General features: G+C 39.7%; 1 protein-coding gene across 1 annotated transcript in view; it reads left to right on the top strand.

Moving 5' to 3' along the window:
• ccdc93 (coiled-coil domain containing 93) overlaps positions 1–16424 on the top strand; it is a 30657-nt gene extending 14233 nt beyond the window's left edge. The window contains exons 13-23 of the mRNA XM_059342905.1: positions 2199–2261; positions 2938–3011; positions 6704–6785; positions 8168–8242; positions 8394–8465; positions 9649–9757; positions 9900–9982; positions 10077–10114; positions 10258–10342; positions 13195–13308; positions 14877–16424. Coding sequence (XP_059198888.1) covers positions 2199–2261; positions 2938–3011; positions 6704–6785; positions 8168–8242; positions 8394–8465; positions 9649–9757; positions 9900–9982; positions 10077–10114; positions 10258–10342; positions 13195–13308; positions 14877–14933 — 852 coding nt within the window. The 3' untranslated portion in view covers positions 14934–16424. The remainder of the gene's footprint in view (positions 1–2198; positions 2262–2937; positions 3012–6703; positions 6786–8167; positions 8243–8393; positions 8466–9648; positions 9758–9899; positions 9983–10076; positions 10115–10257; positions 10343–13194; positions 13309–14876) is intronic.
• Positions 16425–19416: the final 2992 nt, after the last annotated feature.

Genomic DNA, 19416 nt, shown 5'->3' with positions numbered 1-19416 from the left:
CCCCGTTGGTGCGCTCTACAACGGCCCGAGTAGCCGCGTGCGCCTCATTGTATGCTCCTGGTGTCTGCGGGCTGGCCAGTGGGGTCATAAGCCACGGCGTCAGTGGGTAACCCCTATCCCCTATGGATATAGAAAGGTAAGTCCATATATAACACACACATGTGATTATGCAGGCTATATTCTTACCAATGAGCCAGCCGTCTCTCACAGCTCCATCCTCCAAACGCGTGCCAACTGCGCAATTACGCAGGATGAATGCGTCATGCGTCCCACCGGGCCACCGTGCCACAACGTTTAACAACACACACTTTGCGTCACAGATCAGTTGCACATTCACGGAATGAAAGTTTTTCCGGTTAATGTAAGCAAATGCATCACCGGATGGAGCCTTGATGCGTACGTGTGTGCAGTCTATGGCACCGATAACACCTGGCATGTTTGCAACTGCGCTGAACCCCTGCATTACTTCTGTCTGCCGTTGTGCGCCGTATGGAAATTGGATATACTCTGGCATTAATTTAATGATACCTCTGAGAACTGCAGGCAGGATGCGTCAATTTACATAGATAATTCACAATTATGAGTTTAATCTGAATCTTAATCCCGCCAATTGCCAACTAATTTAACTAAATATGTTATATTTTTAATCGTTTGTCATGTTTATATCACATGTTTCAAAGGCATCTGCGTATTGTGTACATAACAGAACGCATTATGAATTAAAATTGTAATTTCCAACAGTGACGAGCATTATTTATATGCGTTCTTAAATTTACACAAGCACTACGTGTGGTCAGCAGCATGTGTAGATTTTGTTAGTAGCTACGAAAAGATCGGAGCTACTAAAATATTGATGAATGCGGAGATGCACGTAAATTTCCGTCTGCGAACGGTTTACACACAAATTCGTTCTGCTCACGTTTCATGAATGAGGCCCAGTGTCATTAACTTAAGTTTGTTGGACTATTCCGCACTAGTAGTGGTAAGAATACTCGTTGACAGGAACCATAGCTGCTAAATCCGGTTAAGGTTATCTTCTCTAACATAGCTACACAATCGTTATTAAGCTCAAGTTAGCTAACTAGCAGCTTAACGTGGAGCAGACATTTGTGTGTCTCTTGATCTTCGTGATATTAAGTTGGGAGTGGGCTCTCCTACACTGTTTAATCCACATCCAGCAACGCTCCTCTTGTTTTTTTTAGTTTTGGAAAATGGGGAAAATACGACTCCTCCTGCTAAACTCTAAGGGTGTCTGATTTACAAATACCATATGCACACCGTTTCACCTTGTTGCTCAGAGCTCAAAGCTTGACGGACCTTCTTCTTTTAGTAACGGTTGCTAAGGTATGATTGGACGAGGAGCGTTTGGGGGAGGAGTTTTGCTAACGGTCATTTCAGTTGATTGGACATGATTTTGGAAAGGCACACACCCCTCCATATAAAGTCCTTTGGCTGACGATGCATATCAGAGCAAAAACCAAGCCAGAAGGTCAATGGAACTGCCTGTAGAGCTCCGAGACAGGATTGTGTCGAGGCACAGATCTGGGGAAGGCTACAAAAACATTTCTGCTGCCTTTGAAGGTCCCAATCAGCACAGTGCCCTTCATAATTCTTAAATGGAAGAAGTTTGGAACAATCAGGACTCTTCCTAGAGCTGGCCGTCTGGCCAAACAGAGAAATGGAGGGCACCTGAGCTGAATTTCAAGTGTCTGAATACTTACGTCAATGTGATATTTTAGTTGTTGTTGTTTTTGTTTTTTTAAATAGCAAAAAAAATCTTAAATTATTTTTCCGCTTAGTCATTATGCTGTACTGAGTTGAGATTGATGAGGGGGAAAATGCATTTAAATGATTTTAGCATAAGGCTGCAACATAAAAAAAGCGAGGGGGTCTGAATACTTTCTGAATGCACTGTATATACTATAAACCATGAGCATTCACAAGACTGGTATTACACAAAATGAACTGCTTGTTAATTAGTTCTGAAACACTTGAATGTTGAATGGTTGTCATTTTGTAGTTGACTCAGGTAGGACACTGGTTGGGCTGTAGGTAATACAAATATGGGTGTCTTCCAGGGGTGACGGTCAAAACACACAGTGTCCAATGAGAGTGAAAATGAAGTGCATTATGATTTACAGCAATCATCAGGGAAGGTGTATTACTATGAGTAACAATAATTTTTTTTTTTTGGACAGCTACAAGCCAAACATGCAGAGGTGAAAACAGGCTGTGACGATGCCAAGAGAAAACTGATTGAGGTAAGACAAGGCTAAAATACCTGCAGCCAGCTGAGAGCTTTGCCAATGTAAGCAAATGTTTGTTTCCTAATATTATATTGGCAGACACATAACTAGGTGTGTTGTTAGCTGATTTGAAGGACTTAACTGTGTCAGCAGTCACTGAATTATTTGTTGGGCATTTTGGTACTTGATATTATTTAATATGGATCTAGATGTTGTCTCTTGCGATGGGCCTGGCACCAAATACTGTCAGAGGTCACATCCACTCTACTGTCATCAAACAATCTCCTTAAACAGCATACATGAAGAGAATTTCAGTGTGATTTTGGATCTATTGTCTAACTGTGAAATTATTTGCATTACAGTAATCCTTTTTAGTATTCATTTAGCCCCAAAGGGGTGTACACCACCTGAAAGCTGGGGACATGAAGATTAATTTCAGATGCAGCCCAGCACTGTATGTCAAGTTGTTGTAGTCATAGATTTTTAATAAATATGACTTACTTAAAATTACTTAGTCGTTCCCTATGATATCAGATTCTATAGCCTTAAAACTGGGCCCACTACAGCCCCTGAAGGGGAAGGAAAACACCAGGGGGTTAAAATAAAATGTTATCACGGAAAAGAAGATGAAACAATGGCAAAACGTTTTTGTCCAATACTGCTTCCAACAGGCATTTGTGTATCTTCCCAGGCTACAGAGCAGTCAGAGAAACTGGAGAAAGAGCTGAAGTCTTTAGACGAGATGGAGGAGCAGGCTGACAGCAGGTGAGTGGTGGAAAGTAATTATCTCTGACTTCAATGTATTATTTAATCCTTATGACACAATCAATCTCCCTCAGTGATATGTGTCAGTCTGCAATATGTACTTACTCCTTCATCGCCAAAAGCTGCGTGCCTGTCTTTCAAATTGTTTAAGAACCTGGAACCTCAGAAAAGACCCACCTGCAAGGTGCCATTCAGTTAATGTATGTCAGTATCTGCCTGATTCTACTCAACATGCATTTGTAGGTGTATTTCTGTGATTATGTTAAATGTACCTACAGTGGATTGATTTAATCAGATCAAAACAATCAAACATTTACCCACTTTACCACAATGGAGAAATCTGTAATTAAGTCCTTCATGCCAGTCAAAAGCCATCTTGAAGTCAGTAAAACAAGCAATTATCTTAAAAAATGTTGTTTGGTGTTAATGTTTGTAAGGTAAGAATGAAGGGTGTACAGGGTCGGTAGTGCTTTGTGTTTTGGGAGAACACCAGTTTGTTTTTTTACTAGGACTACACCTAACAATCATTTTTTAATCAATGAATCTATCGATTCTTTTTTCATTTAAATCTATCAATTAATATAACAACAACTTTAACCTAAATTCATTTTAAAAACTTGTCATTGATAGTTCAGTATTATATTCAATCATTTCATCTTTAAAACAATGTATGCAATGCATTTTCCCCAACAGAAAATAGCCCACTCTAAACTGATAATAATGCAAGAGCTTGTGACATTCAAGTAAAAGGAATGTGCTGCAATGTCATCTAAATTTTGCAATCAAACAACAAAATAATGAAATCATGAAAAACAAGTAAAATTCAATCAACTTTCTAGAAGAATACAAAAACACTGTTTTACCTCAAGTTTATTAGTCTATGAGAAAATCAGCTGAAAATAGTAACCCTCTCTACTGAATTAACACTGAAATATGTGTGTAGAAGGAGAGGACAGAGACATTAGCACGACAGGAAATTACTGCAAACACGGGAGAGAACTTTCCCCATAGTATTGTTTTCCAATCATTCGGCTGACGTGCAGTAAAAACAATTGGTCTCTCGACCAGATGTTCTCAGGTACAGAAATTAGGCTCCCTCCTTCTCTCCCACCCTCCCTATTCTTCTCTCTTCCTCCTGCTCTCCTCCCCCATCCTTCTCTCCATCCCACCTTCCCTCTCCTCTCTCTCCATCCGCCCGGGGAAGTTGCCCCGGTATGCTTCCGCTTCAAGTTTTCGTGCATTGCACCAAATACTGAATATACCATGGCAGTTACTAGGGTCTGATTTATACCCAGTCTTATGAATTGGGAAAATTAGACTTAGTCAGGGAAACATACTGACTGTAATATGATGATCAATTGAAAATTTTCAGCACTGCAGCCTGCACCTCTGGGCTGCTGCATTTTTTTTTTAATGCTGTCTAGACCTCAAGCTCCCTTTCCCTGGAGAGATTTTATGTGTGGCTAGATATTGCCAAAATTTAGGTCTTTGGTTGTCTTCAATTGTATCTTGTAATGTTGTGAGTTTATCTTTTTATAAAACATTGATCTGAATAAGTTTGATCTATTGATACATCATTTTCAAAATGTGCTCTCCAGATGTCACCATTTTGGATGGGTAATGCTTGTGGTTGCCCTCTGTTGAAGTTGTTCAACATATCCCAGAACTGATATTGATTAATAGCATTCTCAATATATTTGAGTTTCATTTGGGGAGAATTTAGTTTTTTGTTCCTTATTGTATTCTTTCATTGTACTTAATGTGTAAGTCTGTTTTGCATTTGCCATTTCCAAGTCTTTTTTTGATGGTCTTGCAGTCTTCATCAAACCATTTGTCAGCAATTTGCCTTTTAATGGGCTTCTGTCTTGGTTTTATAAGTTAATCTTTTATATATCTATATCATCAGTGGCCTTCTTTACACAACCCGTTGTAGGGACATATTGATTTTGGTCATATATTAATATGTCATTTATCAGATCAGGTGAGTTCAAGGACATCAAGACTTTGTTTCCACTGTCTGGAGCCCATTTAAGTAGGATTTAATTTATACAGCTTCCTTGGTTTCCTTTTTGTGTCACTTATTTGGCCTGACCATTAAAGAAACTCATTTTTTTAGTTGTGGTCTGAAATGTGGGATTGCTGTCCAACAGTAAAAGCACTGGTAGTGGAGGTGTCCATGTCAGTAATAAAGAGATGACGACATTAGACAAGTGCTGTGGAGATTCCCCTCAGAACCTACCACTGACAATGTAAAGGCCTAAGCCCTGAAGATGCACTATCTGCTTGCCGCTTATTTATTTACTTCAGAGTGGAGGTTGTTCAAGTGAATAACAAACGGTGTGGTAAACAGGGGAAACCAGCCAAAGACATGGTGGTTGCCCTGTGGGTTGATGGCATCAGGTTCAGTTCCTGTTCATACATTCAGATCTCCATTTAGAAGCACATTTCCCACGGTGTGGTAATTGATAGAGTGTAGAGTTTCATTAATGCCTTGTCAAATGTCAAAATAAGGAATCTACTGTGGGTAATTAAATAGCACAGAGATATAGATCTCTATCAGTTATGCCCAGGACATGATCCAATTGTATCCGAATGTGAGATTGACATTGTTTTGGGGCTTGAAGGCCAAGGCCAATGTGACCTCATGCCCGTCACATTCTTATGAATGCCATATCTCAGGAATGCCTGGAGGAAATGTATTTAAACACACAAAAAGCTTTTTTGGACAATAATCAACGCCATAACTCAGGATGGGAGACATTTGGTTGGATAATGACTTGTTGACAGTAATCTTGGGTGCCCACTCTGGTGATTGTATAGTTTTTCTATACGGGTTATATGTGTGAGTTTGGACAGACATAGATGTAAACCGCCTAATTGCCTAAAGGCATACAACCGCAAGGCGATAATTGTAGTTTGATTTTATAGAGGACACATGACTTCATTATATCCTGGAGGACAGTGTGTCAGCAGATCACCTCACCCTCTTTCTGCATAGATGGAGTCCATCATAGAGGTCCCAGGGGCCAATTGTTGGATGGAGGACTATGTGGACATTGGGTACTAGCACATCCTCTTCTGATCTCCATATTAATGTCATGAATGATATGTAGAGGGGTGTCTTGGGTTAATGATATCTGGGACTAATGGGAGTAGTGGTGTTGGCCGAGAATATAATGGAATGAAAGTATAAACAGAAGTATCAGTAATAGTACCACCAGTATTAATATAACCAGTAGCAGTGAATATAAAATAATTAATAAACAGCAGCACTATCACTAATAATATCAGCAACAATCATATAAATATAGCTATTCACAATAGAAATAGTAGCAGTGATAATAAAATAATTCAAATAATAGCAGATGTATTAGTGGTAATAGCAGCAATAATATTACTAATATAACAATAGCAACAGTATCAGTAATAATAATAATAGTAATATGACTCATCATCATAACAGTAGTAGTGGACTTCAGGAAGAGAGAGACAGAGAGGAGCAGGAGTTCTGGGAGGGACAGCAGCAGGTGATGAAGCGCCACCATTGGCCAGTAGTGATGGTGAGTGTAGAGTGGACCAGGAGAGGAGCATTCCCATCTGGGGCCGACACATGCAGGATGTTACAGGGAGGAAACCAATGATCATTGATTGATGGGACAGTCCATCTAAAGATGTTCTGTTTTGCTGAACAGCTTGCTAGAGAAGCTGGGGGCTCTGGTGACAATGAATGAGAACCTGAAGCAGCAGGAGCAAGACTTCCGCACACACTGCAGAGTGAGTACATGAACACATACGCATGCACACACACATCTGGTTAATGCTGCTGGGTGCACAGAAATTATAAAAGTAAGATTTTAAATCCTGTTGACGGTAAATTGGTATTAATTCAGTGTGCCTGATGCGTAAATGCTGACTCAGCAGGATTCACACTATTGTTTGCCAAATCTTGACTGATCTTGATGAACTGTCGGTCATGTCTGACGATGTCTGCTCGATGGTTTGACGATGTCTGTCCAATTGTCATATGGCGATATCCACAGTGAAACATGACGATGGTCATCCAAACTAATCAAATCATGTGGCCTCGTATGGGGGAGCTTTTAAACCGCAATCAGTCACAGGGGACTTTGTTGGTAAAACTACTTGGCCTGCACATGCTTGAGGCGAAGTCATTCAGTGCTTATTAGGGGTGCAACGGTACAGGTAACCCACGGTACGGTCCGTGCCTCGGTTTTAGGGCCACAGTTTTCAGAGCGGTTTCGGTACAAAAAAAAATTTCATCCAAAAGGATCTCTTTATTTTGCTTCTCAGCAAAAACTGCATATCGCAGTAATCAAATTCCAGTATCACTGGTGTACTGAATAATATAACTCTCTACAGGCCAGAGAGCCACGACATTACGTCACTGTTTACGTCTGTATATCTTTTCAGGTAAACAAATCAAATGAATGAAGGATACACATGCAGAACAAGCCCAAAACAATGACTGCACTTCTGGAACAAGCCGGGAAAAAACACAACTCGCAACTGCCAATATTTACAAGCGACTTTTCAAAATAAGAAGCCCAAAGCAGCTTATAATAAGCGGACCTATCAACTATGGCTGCACTTTGAACCAAGCTTCAGTTACAACAAATGGACCTGCACTTATATATCACTTTTCTAGTCTTTGCGACCACTCAAATCACTTTACACTACAGACTGCGCTCCTTCACCCATTCACACTCACATTCATACTGGTGGCAGAGGCTACCCTAAACGGTGCCACCTGCCACTATCAGGAATTCATTCACACACCGATGAACCGTCATCGGGAGCAATTTGGGGTTCAGTATCTTGCTAAAGGATTTGAGCCACAGCCGCCCCTGCAACAGTGTGACAGCATGAGTGGAGGCACAACAGTGATTGGACATTACCTCACATGGAGGACTTTTCTCTTGTCTGGACAGGCACACATATAAACACACACAATGGCCATCCGAAAACCCGCGGACCATAAGGTCGTATTGTCCCGCGGAGAGCGGACCGAACAGTTCTGTATTATACCACGTACCGTTGCACCCCTAGTGCTTATGCAGTGCCTCCAGCGGTCATCCAGGATTCATAGAACCGTACTTACATACGTTACATTCGTTTTGTCTTTAATATGTATCCAGGAGGAGATGGCCCGTCTTCAGCAGAACATTGAAGAGTTAAAGACCGCATCAGGACAGGATACAGAGGAGGAGAAGGTACATATACAGTCAAAGGTGTATTCTATATTGTTGTATCTTGTAGTATACCATGTGGTTTATACAGTATAAGAAACATAAAGATTCATGACTGTGATTAGTCTTTCCTCAAAATACAACTTGTTTCTCTTTCTGCTCTTCTTTTTCTCAGGAGAGAAACCAGCTGATAGACAAACAGTACAACACAGACAGAGAGAAACTACAGAAGATCCGTCTGCTCATGGTAACATACCTCACATAACACAACACGAGATTAGATGGAACTGGAATGATCTCTGTGGGAAATTAGGTCACAGCAGCAGATAACAGACTACAGATAAGAAGGAGTCAACCTGAAGTAACTTAAAATAATCAAAGCAAAGCAAATAAACCCTTATTAATTGTGTGATTTACTGCTATTTATTGATGATGAGCAGATTAGCTTTGCTGTAGTAAATTAAATTAAAAGTAAAAGTAATAAACGTCACCTGGCAAGGTATTACATTTTCGAACCATCTGCCACTAAGTGCCAGCAGCAGCAGCATCCAAGACTGCAATGGGAACCACAGACAGAAAACTCTGTGAGCAGCATCAACATTGCGAGCTGAGGTTCAGACTTTCAGCTGTAGTCATTTGGTAGCGGCGCCCCGCCACTGCTATATTATGCCCGCCGCTACTTCAGAACAGGGGTTGTTTTATTTTTTTTACTGCCAGAGGACGTCAAACACTTGAGATGTCGCTCTGTTAGCATCACTGGAGTTTCTGAGTGAGGTTTCACCATAGACTGTATATGGGTCAGACTGCCTGTTAGAGTGGATGCTAGCTAACATTACTGGAAAAGAACAAAGCACACTGCTGCCAGTCAGCCTCCACTTGTTTTCCGGTGCATGTATTTACTAACGTTAAGGCTCATGGTAAGAACATGTTAGACCCGCCTTCAAAATAAAAGCAAACACATGTAGCTTTCAAAATAAAAGCACGTGGATGTGTTAGCAGAGTCCACAAGAATTTACAAGAAGACTGTCAAAATATGATGACTTAAATAAAACAAAGAAGAACCATTATTCTCCTTTACAATAATTCATTAAAATATGCAATGATTAAGATGGAATAGTGTCATTAGAATGTGTGAGAGGCACCAAATTTATGTAAAAAAATTTTTAAAAAAATACAGTAATCAGTTACAGCTTTATAATTAGTTACCTACACTGAACACTGAAGTTAAAAAGTTTGCCGCTACAGTTGCATATCAATGTCGTGTTGCTGTTAAAAAATATTGTGAAGGTATTGAAAAAGGTATTAAATTTAACTTGAGTATTTCTGTATATACCCTGGTTAAAACCAAAATAAAAAAGTACATTCAATCAATTATTGCACATGCTCCTTATTGAGCGGAGTCACTCAAGACTTTGGTCCACTTTGTTCAGGCTCGGAGGAACCGTGAGATTGCCATTCTGCAGAGGAAAATTGACGAGGTGCCAAGCCGGGCTGAGCTGACCCAGTACCAAAAGAGGTTCATAGAACTATATAGCCAAGGTGGGTTCCTCATCAATATCTGCTTACAAAAAGGGTTTGTGTTCAGAAAAACACAGCCCTCCTCCAACCATATATTGACAGCACTGCACGGCTCCAAAAGAACAAAGACATGAAATCTGCCAATTCTTCATGTGCCTTTCAGTGTCTGCAACACATAAAGAGACCAAGCAGTTCTTCACACTGTATAATACATTAGACGACAAGAAGGTTTATCTGGAGAAGGAGGTAAGTAACTACAGCAGTAATTGTTGGCAGCACCGGAAATAATTGCTAATATATTACTAATTATTACTGATATAATGTGCTCTCATTTCTGAAGGTGAATCTGCTGAATTCCATTCACGACAATTTCCAGCAGTAAGTAACAATTCACGTATTATCTTGTACACTTGGAATATGAAACACAAATCTATTTGGTGTGTTTGCGTTGTGGAGACTGTACTGTATGTGTCTCAGCTCTGTGCAATAAATAAGCCCTAACCAGCTGTACTATTGTCCAGAGCGATGTCGTCTTCAGCAGCCAAGGAGCAGTTCCTCAGACAGATGGAGCAAATAGTGGAGGGAATCAAACAGAGTCGCATAAAGGTATGACAAAGTATAACTTGGGTTTTCTTGTATTTAAGTGTGTGTGTGTGTGTGTGTGTGTGTGTGTGTGTGTGTGTGTGTGTGTGTGTGTGTGTGTGTGTGTGTGTGTGTGTGTGTGTGTGTGTGTGTGTGTGTGTGTGTGTGTGTGTGTGTGTGTGTGTGTGCGTGCGTGCACACGTCTGGTACATAAGTAGCAACGGTTAACGCAGTCAAGAGAGTGTCTGCGACACAACTTTTAATGCTGAAGTGACGTCAAAGTCACATCACAGGCTCTCAACTGGTCTGATCCAATGTGAGGCCAAGGTTCAAGCCTTTCACACATAGGTGTTAAAAGTTTAGCCTCATGGGAAACTTGGACTCCCTTTGTAAGAAAAAAAGAATGGAAGAAGTTGGCCTGTTAGTTATGCTCTGGTATTTACTTTTAGTAGGCCTGGGTTTAGCCTTTGGATTTCCATGCAGGCCCCTCTTTATTAACCCACATCCTAACACTTGATTCTGTGCGTGCATGTTTGCTTCTGATTGGACGAATTGAATGTGTTAGCATTGCCCTAGGATACAATTGCCCCCAGTCCCCCCTATACACTCACCGGCCACTTCATTAGCTAGCAAGGCATACCTATTAAAGTGTCACTGTGTCTTGTTCTGCTGTAGCCCATCTGCTTCAAGGCTGGACGTGTTGTGTGTTCAGAGAAGGTCTTCCTCATACCTTGGTTGTAACTAGTGGTTATGTGGCCTCGTTCAGACTGCCAGCCAAAATCCGATTCTTAGCCCATCGAGATTGGAACTGGATGGCTCTTTTGAAGTCTGAACAGTCACAAATCACATGAAATCAGATTTTTGCAGAGCGGATCAAAACAACCTTTGGGAGGTAGTTTCAGATCGCATTTGGACAGATGCGTCTCAGTCTGAACCGCTCCAAACACTCAGATCGCTTTTGACTGTCCGTGATGTCACTCTACGCGGCACGCGTACTGCTGGCAGTGTGGAGACGAGGTGTCCACCGGCAGCCGGGCCCGACGGGGCCGTCCATCCGCCCGGTTTCTCCCCTGGTGCGTCTGAGATGTTCTGCACCTCTACTGGACAGTGATAAGGCCAATATACTGAGGTGACCTGCCTCCATCATGTTTGTTGTTGTTGTTCTTGTCGCCGTCGCAATTATATGATGTCAGACGCTCTGACACCGTTACTACAGCAACCTGTCAGATCAGTCAATAATGTGGCCCAGTCTGAACAGAGGCATATCCCATTTGGACACTTGCTAAAAACAGTGTGGACAGTCAGCCCTAAAAATCAGATTTGAGTAGGAATCTGATTTGAATCAGATTCGCCTGCAGTCTGAACGCGGCCTTTGAGTAACTGTTGCCTTTCTATCAACTCCAACCTGTCTGGTCATTCTCCTCTGACCTCTGGCATCAACAAGCATCAAGGCTCACTGGATATTTTCTCTTTTTCGGACCATTTCAACCCTAGAGATGGTTGGGTGTGAAAATCCCAGTAGGTCAGCAGTTTGTGAAATACTCAGACCAACACGTTCAGTCACTTAAATCTCCTTTCTTCCTCATTCTGATGCCGGTTTGAACTTCAGCAGCTCGTCTTCACTATGTCTACATGCCTAAATGCACTGCGTTGCTGCCATGTGATTGGCTGACTGGATATTTGCAATAACAAGCAGTTGAACAGGTGTACATAATAAAGTGGCCAGTGAGTTTATGTCTGTGACACACTGCAGCAGCTGAGCTCAGTCAGCTCTGACGTTGCTGCTTAGGATACTTGTCAGAACGGCAGTTTCATAAAAACTCAGTACAACAAACTTTTGCTTCTTAATCCAAAACCATAACTCCTATCACTTTTTTTGCTTTGAGCAGTAAGACACCTTGAGGAACAGGGTGTGTAAAATTTGTGGGTGTAGTGTCAAAAATATGGCCATAAGAGCAGGTAAGAAAACTGATTTCTGATTTCATCTAGAAATTTCTGGTCTCAGCCGTTGTGTAAATCCATTTAATTCAAGAGCTGTCTGTGGCCAGCTTCCCTTCCTTCTTGGCCAGATTGATATATGAAAAGTGGAATTTGAAGGGCGTATGAGTGTTAAAGTATCAATGTTTTTGTGTGAATCAGTGCAGCTGATAGTTGGAGTGCATGATGGCATCCACTCTAAGCAGCACAATACACACCCACTATCAACTCAGAAAAGATCTGAAAACATCATAAAAAAACCACCAAGATCATTTTCACTGCCTCCTGGTTTGAGAAGTCTGACTCTTCTGGTTCCAAATCCTAATCTGGCAGAGGGCCCCAAAATGACTAGAGCTGGCCCTGACTCTGTGTACAGTGTCCAGTAGCCAGAAGGATTATATAGAAGTAGTATAGGACTAACAACATTCAACAAACAGCTTGCCTTTGTTTTGTCTGATTGTAGGATTCATTTCGAAGGTATGTTCTTAGTCTTTTTTGAGTGAAGACTGTTTTTTTTACTGGACCCTGTCACATTTTTCTACAGTTCTTGATTCTACGGCAAAAAAAAGATGCTGATGCAAAGCTGTGGCAAGTGCAAGCACAGAAGGACACAGCTACTGTCCACATGTGATTTGCTGCGGTGCACTTGGTTGTAGTAGACAGACGTGCACAGACAGTACAGTACCTGTATCGTTATGTACCTGAGAAACTCTGTTTTTTTTAATTGGGGTAAATGGTAGTGATAAACTGAGATATAAATATGAAAAATAGTAGTAATGTCCTTAAAAAGCACCAAAATAATCAAAAAAGTGGATATCAATGGGGTGAATGCTGAATCTGAAACAGTCTTTTCACCAACACAAGCTTGTGTGACACTTCCTCCTCGTCTGCTTTTCCAGATGGAGAAGAAAAAGCAGGAGAACAAAATGAGGAGAGATCAGCTGAATGATGAGTACCTGGAGCTGCTCGACAAGCAGAGACTTTACTTTAAAACAGTCAAGGACTTCAAAGAGGTAAGAAAAACAATCAAGTATCAGCCTGGTCTTCATTCGTTATAGGTGAAGTAAAGAACAAGTTGGTTAACAGCTGAGAGGTGTTGCTGGGGACGGCCTTCCTTTACAGAACAAACGTACGGCAGAAAAGTGGGTGTACGGTCATTTTTAACACAAGGCTCGGCATTTATTAATCTGTACGTGGTCAGAGGATACGATCAGATCTGATGTCTGGTCTCGGCACCTAAAGGTTAAGTCAGCGTAAAGTCCACATCTGAGTTGGAGAATTGTTTTTAGACTATTGTATCGGCATCCGAAGATAAAACGGGTTTTTTTTAATAGTGACAAACCAAGGCATGTTTATATCTTTTATTATTAAAACACCATTAAAAATATATAAACCTGTGAAATTCTTCAAACAGGCCTATAGGCCATTTAATGTAATTGACCGTTATCCAGCTGGGACCCCGGTGGAGCATCAGTGACTGCTCCATCTCCATCGCTGCTACATGCTTTTCAGTCCGGAAATGTATAGAATTGCGATATATAAATTTTTATATTAATGTTGGTAACACTTTATATTAGGGAACACATATTAACAACATTAATTAGTTGCTTATTAGCATGCAAATAAGTAACATATTGGCTCTTGATAAGTCATTATTAAATAGTTATTAATGCCTTATTCTGCATGGCCTTATTATACAACCAGTAAGACATTAACTAAGAGTTTTCCCTCAATAACCTCAGAATTATTGCTTATTAGTAGTAAGTAAGGGAGTTGTTGTATATGAGTTATGATCTTAATATGCTTTACTTTGTATGGACTTTTTAAGTCTCTACATAGCTGTGAACGAAACCATGGAAACGGCAAATAACCACCTTCTCCAGACCTTTGACGTGACTGGTGGCTCCTTTTGGATGATTGGATGAGGATTGGTAGATTATAATGTCAATCATTACTCTACAAAGTGGCTCACTTTGCACCAATGTTAGTCTACCAATGACCCACTTTGTAGAGTAATAATTCACATTACAATAATGACTAATATGATGATATAATGATTAATAATGACTAATTAAGAGTGTTACTTATTTGCATGCTAATAAGCAACTAATTCATGTTGAATATATGTTCCCAAATCTAAAGTGTTACCTTAGTGTTATAGTATTCATGTTCTTAAAATCAAAAATATATTCTTGTTTAATTTTTTACCAGATGTTTTACATTCTGTGTCACGTTTGCTGAACCAACATGAACCACTGGCGTTGCATATTTTTGTACCTGCTTAAAATGTTTTCCCTATGTGTAAAGGTGCAATTTACTAGTGAAGGTGACTTTAAAAAAAAGAAAAGAAAAAGAAATTCCTCTTTTTGGCCGTTTTAAAACCCTCGGGGCATCATTCTCACGCTGTGATTGGAGAGATACGAACGTTTGATGAATCACACGTGAACCCTGTCGTAAGACGATTGTGCTGGTTTCTGCCTTTGTTAAATGAGGGCCGATGAGAGGCAGACTTCTTCATAATAAAAGATTAATTTAATTAATGTAATGTAATTAATGTTTTTTTTTTGTTTTGGTCATCCAGGAGTGTAGGAAGAACGAGATGCTGCTGTCCAAACTGAGAGCAAAAGGAGCCTCGTAGCCCTGCAGCACGGCTGTTTGATTTCAATGAAACATGTAATCTATGTGCTAAATTGATCACAGATTTACTGTACATGTATGTCGTTTTTATTTACATTCCACACTTTGTTTCATCATTCTTCCTAATGGCTGTAAACCAACACTTATGACTTGCTTCTAAACATTTACACTGTGCTCTTTATATGTGCCAAAACCAGCTGACAAACTGAAATGCCTTGAATTTGTCGAGTCAAAAGAAGCTCTTAAGTGTTTCACATATTTTGGCATAACCCTCATCACAATAATTACAAATTGCATTACATATTATACGTAGCTGCACTAGGCAGCTACGTATAATATAGCAAACTCCCATACGTATATAATCTGTCTGGGTTGCTAGCAGATAACACCCATGTGTTTATGTTGAGTGGAGATCTCATATGTTCTCAGTGCACAAACCTGTTTGTGTTTGCTGATGTTGCATTATAGGATTTGTATGAACTTGTGTTTTTCTAGTGCAGGTTTATACATCACTCTTTGTATGGGGGTTAAAATGGTTCACAAAATTCTTCTCTGTGCATTTCAAAGCTTTGTGTTCACAGTTTTTGATTCAGTTCAGTAGTAGTAGGGGGCATTGCTGATTTCAATATGATTTTCATTATTTATTTACTTGGGAATGAAAAAGGTAAAAAACTGTTTACAAAAGCTCTGCTTAAACACACTTCAAATCAGAAATCCCTTTTTATAATTTGCACAAACAAGAAAGGCAGCTTAGTTCTGGTTGAATACAACTGCCACATATGGGTCATTCTCTGCCTCGTCTGTTTATAAAGTTGGAGAATAATTTGAAGTGATGCACGGCTCAAGTACTTGAATAATATGCTGAAAACCTGCATCCTCCATGACTGCATATGGCTGCATATCTTCAGCTATAATCCCCTCACACACACACACACACACACACACACAATCAATGCTTTAGTTCTGGATTTTGTCCTGTCTGAAACTTTATGGAGAGGCAGTTTAAAATGCTGCAGGGAGAAGAAGTTGTTTTTTTCGTACTCTCTCCACATGTTGAACAGGCAACACTATACCTGTGATGCTCCTCATATAGCAGATAGAACAATGCCAGGGCTCCTCTAACTCTACTTCCTCAATTTCATAGAATAAAAGTTACACTCAGCAGCTCATCTGTGCTGACTGACAAGTTTCACTGGGTTCTGGGCTTGACGCCTTTTGCCTTTTTCTTTTTTTTAAATTACGTGCAACCATTTTCACTGAAATCTGCAAGGTTGAAATGAATCATGCTATACATGCATGCCCCATTAACCATATGGGTCATATATTATCATAACCATTCCAATACTACTTTGTTTGTAAAGGCCTTTGCCAATAATGCTGTTTTGTGCCTCTGTAGTTTAATTTCACCCCGTGTCTTAGAATTGCCTTTGTCACCAGCCAATGACCATGTACCATCAGTATTTAAAAAATAAAATAATCTTTCTATTCAGGATTTAAATGCCTCTGTGTTTGCTCATTTCAGATAGGCTGTACACAATGTGTACTGATTGCAGACAGTGTACTATCTGTATTTACCAGGCTGTTGTCAAGTTACATGATGAATCTGTGAAGGAAACATCTTGTGTATCAGCGAATCACTTAAAATCTACTGTTGCAAAGGCATGAGGCAGACAAATCGACAAATACCCCAACACCAGGATTCCCACCAGAGTCCATTTATTAGCTGCTCCGGAGTTTTTGCTTGTATCATAAGATCCTCCTAAAAGAGTCCTATAACATTTGTCAACTGGCAGTGGGCAGTTAAAAATAAAAAGATCAACTGTAGATTTCCATTTATTTAAAGACTTTAAAGTGAAACTGTACAAATAAACTATATGTAATGCTAAAAATAATAAACTATTGTTTATTGTAAATTTAAACTCATTTTTTATTTGATAGCTGAAAAAAGTTGAGACGAGGCATGTTTGCCATTGTGTAAAATCAGCTTTTCTTTGAACACTCAGTAAGCATTTGGAAAATGCGGAAACTAATTTATAGTTTTGAAAGTGAAATTCTTCCCATTCTTGCTTGATTAACAACTTCAGTTGCTCAACAGTCCGGGGTCTCCGTTGTCGTTAATGTGTCACATGTCTCGTGTGGTGGATGGGTCTGCACTGCAGGCAGGCAGGCTCTTAATTAGTCATTATTAAGTAGTTATTAATGATTTATTCTGCATGGCCTTATTATACAACCAGTAAGCTATTAACTAAGAGTTTTCCCTCAATAACCTCACAATTATTGCTTATTAGTAGTAAGTAAGGGAGTTGTTGTATATGAGTTATGATCTTAATATGCTTTACTTTGTAACGACTTTATAAGTCTCTATACATAGCAGTGAACGAAACCATGGAAACGGCAAATAGCCACCTTCTCCAGACCTTTGACGTAACTGGTGGCTCCTTTTGGATGATTGGATGAGGATTGCTAGATTATAATATCAATCATTACTCTACAAAGTGACCCACTTTGTACCAATGTTAGTCTACCAGTGACCCACTTTGTAGAGTAATGATTGACATTACAATAATGACTAATATGATGATATAATGATTCATAATGACTAATTAAGAGCCAATATGCTACTTATTTGCATGCTAATAAGCAACTAATTAATGTTGAATAAATGTTCCCAAATCTAAAGTTTTACCATAGTGTTATAGTATTCATGTTCTTAATCTTAATTTCTCTCCATTATAACAATATTAATAGAATATTATAAAGGCTATTAGGCTATACATATCATAAGGCAGGTCTAGTACCTTTGAATCCATACTGATGTAATGTGCATAATGTGGTTTGCCTTTGTCTTGCTGAATTAAGCAGGGCTGGCCCTGCAAAAGACGTCTGGATGGCAGCATATGCATGTACCTTTCAGCCTGAATGCTGCCTTCACAGGTTACAGTTATCTATGATGCCATGGGCATTAACACACCCCACAGCATCACAGATGATGGCTTTTGAACTTTGCACTCATAACTGTCTGGATGGTCCTTTCCTTTTTAGCTCAGAGAAATTGACATCCATGATTTCCAAAAAAAAATTGAAATATGGACTTATATGTCAGACCATCTCAGTTGTGCTCAGGCCAGAGAAGTGGGTCATGTGTCTGGAAGTTGCTGACATATGGCTTTTTCTTTGCATCTCATAGTCTTATCTGTCATTTGTAGATCCAGTGATGAAAAGTGTTTACTGACTCAAGTGTTTCAGAGCCCATGTACTAATGTCCTTTCTACAATCATGTTGGTTTTTAATGCAGTGATTCTCTGTCATTTTTAATGATATGGATTGAAGATGAAATCCATAACTTCTTTCATACCCAGTCATGATGCTCTCACCTGTTTGTGATGAACCTGCTTACCTGTGGAATGTTCCACAACTTTAAGTCTAGTCCAACTTTTTGTGCAGCAACGTGTTGCTGGCATCACAGTCAGCAGAGCATATACCTACAAAAATCCATGACATAATAAGGTAAAACATTAGTCATATTGTCTTTGAACAGTTTTCTATAAATGTCAAAAAGCAAGTTATCGTCTTCTGTTTTATTTATGTTTTAAATCTGGGTTGTAAATAGACCTACAGCAAGTTTTTACCCGATTTGCTATGATGCATATGTACACAATGAACATTGTATAAATAGTAGGGTTGTCACGATACAAAAATTTTCCACTCGATACCGATACTCAGGAAAATATTCGATACTCGATACCATTTTCGATACCACAAGGATAAAAACAAAGACCCCAGAATTTAACAGAAATATTTTTATTAACAAGAAAAATGCAACATGTAAAAATTAACAGAACCACAGGTCAAATATTTATAATAAAACAGTTGTGCAAAAAGAAACTGCAACTATGATAACAAGCTTCAGATAATCAATCCTTTTGAAAATGAGTATTGTATCCGGATACAACGCTTTAGTATCAATACTTTTTTGAATATCGATACTTTTGACAACCCTAATAAATAGACTTCCTATATCAACATACCAATGCCCCTGTGCACAAAGCTAGCTCCATACAGAAACAGTTTTCCCAGTTTGGTGTGGAAGAACTGGGGCTGCACAGAGCCTTCACCTCTAACCCATCCAACACCATTGGGATGAACCTGAACTGTGCCTGTGAATCAGACCCTATCATCCAACACCAGTGTTGGACCTCACTGATGCAACACATTAATAAACATTGTTTTGACATGACATGTTCAATTATCTCATATGAATTCAATGTTCAGGTGTCCACATACTTTTGGCCATGTGGTGGCCAGGCTGGAAACTTCTGCAAAAATCTAAAGATTTGACGAAGTTGAGGTTACTTTGTTCTTTTGTGACTCAGTATTTATTTGCTCCCACTATCAGCACAGCTTTGTCTCCAATCTCGGTGACTGTGATACTGAACAGACAGTTTGCATGTCTCTCGCCCGTCAGAGGCCTGATTGGGCGACAT

Source organism: Centropristis striata, chromosome 10 (genome assembly GCF_030273125.1).
Source record: "Centropristis striata isolate RG_2023a ecotype Rhode Island chromosome 10, C.striata_1.0, whole genome shotgun sequence".
Taxonomy (NCBI): domain Eukaryota; kingdom Metazoa; phylum Chordata; class Actinopteri; order Perciformes; family Serranidae; genus Centropristis; species Centropristis striata.
Note: the sequence above shows the minus strand (reverse complement) of the source record. Positions and strands in the feature narration are given on the sequence as shown.